We start from the raw sequence: 2,883 nt of genomic DNA, 5'->3' as shown, positions 1-2,883 counted from the left end.
TTCCCTACAAATGTCATAAAAGAGAGCCATTGTCGCCCTTTGGTAAACAGCAGTTCCCGCCTAAGACACTCAAAGACAAAAGGGCGGTCCAAGATGATTTTCACTACCTCAAAAGGCTTGACTGAGGAGTGCACAGACTAAATAAAACATCACACAGTTTCTTTTGGATTCGAACTCAGGATGATACGAGTACGTAGTCCCTTCTCCAAAACTTTTGGGACCAGATTTGTTTCAGAATTTGGAATTTTTAAGTTCAGGAAGGTACTGCATGCAATACCCCTAGTGGAATCTGGAACACCTGTTAATAGTTCTGCAGTGAAACTTACGCATTACTTATTAAATGTGATAAAGAGCATAAAAAGCCTCGCATCTGTTCAGATCAAGTCAGATTTTTGCCACTAAACAATTACCAGAACAAACAAATAAAAAACCTTTTGTTTTCAGAGTATTTCAGATTTGGGAATTTAGATAAGGGATTAGGGGCTTGTACTATTAGTTATCTCACCCAAATTAGAAACTCTATGATTAGGTCTTTTATTCTTTTCTAAACAGATTTCAAACATGCAAGAGTAGAGAGCATGGTATAACGAACCTCCATTTACCTACCACTTAGCTTTAACATAAAAACGTATCAGTATTTTGATTTTAATTACTTTTCTAAAAGTAAGAAATTGAACTATTACTAGGAAAATGCAGTGTGGTACGCAAAAAATACTTCAAATGCTTCAATACAGTGTTCTGGGAGGAAAACAGTAATACACAGCATTCTCTTTTGGGGAGAAGGAAGAGTACCTTCTAAGCCCGAATGGTTGACTCCTGGTAACTACTCACTGCACATCAATGGGATACAGAATGCTCTAAGAGGCATCTTTCCAAGTAATTAAGAATGAATAAGAGTTCCCCATTCACAGAAGCGAGCAAGGGTGGTTAAGCATCCTTTGGCAGGCATACAAACCCTCGACTGGCCAACCCGGTTACCTTTGACCAGGGATCCAGGTGAGCCCCGCCCCCGCCCCCTTCTTCCAGCCCATCGCGACCCAAAGAGAAGTGCTAAGCGGGGCACTCACATCTTGCATGGCCCGTGTGCGGTGGTCAGAATTGATCTGGTCCCGGAGCTGAAGAAAGGCAAACGGTGACACAAGACACCGTTAGTCGGAGTTCTGGAGTTGGGAAGGCCGCCCAAGGGCGGAGCTTCTCCGCTCAGGTCTCAGCGGCCCAAGCAGAGAGGCCTCTGGGCGCTGGGCCCGGGGGAAGGTTACCTAGGTCGGAGCTCGGGTAGGGAGCCCCGGGAAGGGGCGGGCGCGGGGCAGGTCTGAGGACCGAAGAAAACTCTCAGAGGTTGAACCCGCGCATGCGGCCCAGCCTCAGGGGTAGCCCCTGCCCAGGCCCCACTCACCGTGGACTTCTTAGTGAGCATCTCTTTAGCCATGACGTCCATGAGCCGTTCCTTCTCCTCGTGATAGCGCCGCTGCTGCTCCAGAATTGTCTCCATCTTCCCTCCTCCGCCGCCGCCTCAAATCAAGCTAGAACACCGACACTGCCGGAAACAACTCCTGCTGCCTTGCGCGCCCGCGTCCCTAAGAGGCGCGTCCGGCGTCACCTAAGTTCCGCGACTGCCGGAAGTTCTTCGGGGACTCGAGGAAAAGTGAGCACCGCAGGAGACCCAGTCAGTGCTATGGAGACGGCTGCAGTGCCCCTGCTGGCCGGGGGTGTGTGGCGCGATGCCGAACGATTTACAGGTGCCTCTAGGGGGCATACAGAAATCCACCAGCCTGGCAGTAAGGAATCTGACCTGGCTTCCCCGGGCTTCCTCGGCCGCGTGGCCGGGCGGTTATGGACCTGGACTGAGTAGTTGAAGAGCATGAATGGGAGCTGGGGAACCGGAACTTGTGTCTCCGGCTCTCAGTGTGACCTGTGACAACGTTTTTTCCTTCTCGGGACATCGGTGTCCTTGTCAGTAAAATGGGGACGATAGCGGGTTTCTTTTCTTCCCTCCTTCCCTCTCTCTTTTTCTTTTTTGATACATGGAAACAACCTAATTGTCTATCAGCAGGGGACTGGTTAAATAAAATATGGTACATTCAAGCAGTAAAATGCTATACAGCTATAAAAAAAAAATGAAGCAAGTCTATATGTCCACTTCTAGGTGGAGAAATGAAAACGTATGTCCGTGTGTTCAGACGTTCATAGCAGCGTACTCATTATCAAGAAAAACAGGACGTAACCTCCAAAAGCCATTAACTGGTAAATGTACAAACCAAATGTGGTGTATCCATACGATGGAATGTTATTCAGCCATAAAGGAATGTTACAGTATGGATGAACCATGAAAACATCATGCTAAGTGAAAGAAGCCAGACACAAAAAACGACATTAGTGTATGTCGGGATGGCAAATCTATAGAGACAGAAAGTAGATGAGCGGTTACCTGCTGCTGAAGGTGAGACCGGAAGTAACAGCAAAAGATGCAAGAAATCTTTTGGAGGTGATAGATATGTTCTAAAATTGGATTGTGGTGATAGTGGCACAAATCTATTAAATTTGCTGAAATTAATTGAACCGTACACTCAAATTGGGTGAATTTTATGGTATGTAACTTATACCTCTATAAAACTGTTTAAAAAATCTGTATGAACTCAGATGGAAATACGGCCACACAGAGTGAAAAAAGCTAGAGGCACAACGGTGTATATAAAAATAAATACACAAAGAGATTATTTCTGGAAGGATATCCAAGTAACAGTAAACCATTGTTGTTTATGAGGAGACAGATTGGAAGATCTGGTATGGTAGGGACGTTTTTCTTTGTATATGTCCAAAGTACAGCATGAAAATTTTTTCATAACATATACATGTATTACTTTTTCAATTTAAACACTCTTT

At 45.5% G+C, this 2,883-nt stretch overlaps 1 protein-coding gene across 2 annotated transcripts in view; it reads right to left on the bottom strand.

Moving 5' to 3' along the window:
- SF3A3 (splicing factor 3a subunit 3) overlaps positions 1-1,622 on the bottom strand; it is a 29,353-nt gene extending 27,731 nt beyond the window's left edge. The window contains exons 1-2 of one of the 2 annotated variants that reach the window (XM_007453790.1): positions 1,397-1,622; positions 1,068-1,115 (exon numbers count right to left, since the gene is read on the bottom strand). In XM_007453790.1, coding sequence (XP_007453852.1) covers positions 1,068-1,115; positions 1,397-1,492 — 144 coding nt within the window. In that variant the 5' untranslated portion in view covers positions 1,493-1,622. The remainder of the gene's footprint in view (positions 1-1,067; positions 1,116-1,396) is intronic. The other variant, XM_007453791.1, reaches the window with a different exon arrangement.
- Between the last annotated feature and the right edge of the window lie 1,261 nt (positions 1,623-2,883).

The sequence above is a fragment of the Lipotes vexillifer genome, unplaced genomic scaffold, assembly GCF_000442215.2.
Source record: "Lipotes vexillifer unplaced genomic scaffold, Lipotes_vexillifer_v1.1 scaffold213, whole genome shotgun sequence".
NCBI lineage: Eukaryota > Metazoa > Chordata > Mammalia > Artiodactyla > Lipotidae > Lipotes > Lipotes vexillifer.
This window is presented reverse-complemented; position numbering and strand designations above follow the sequence as displayed.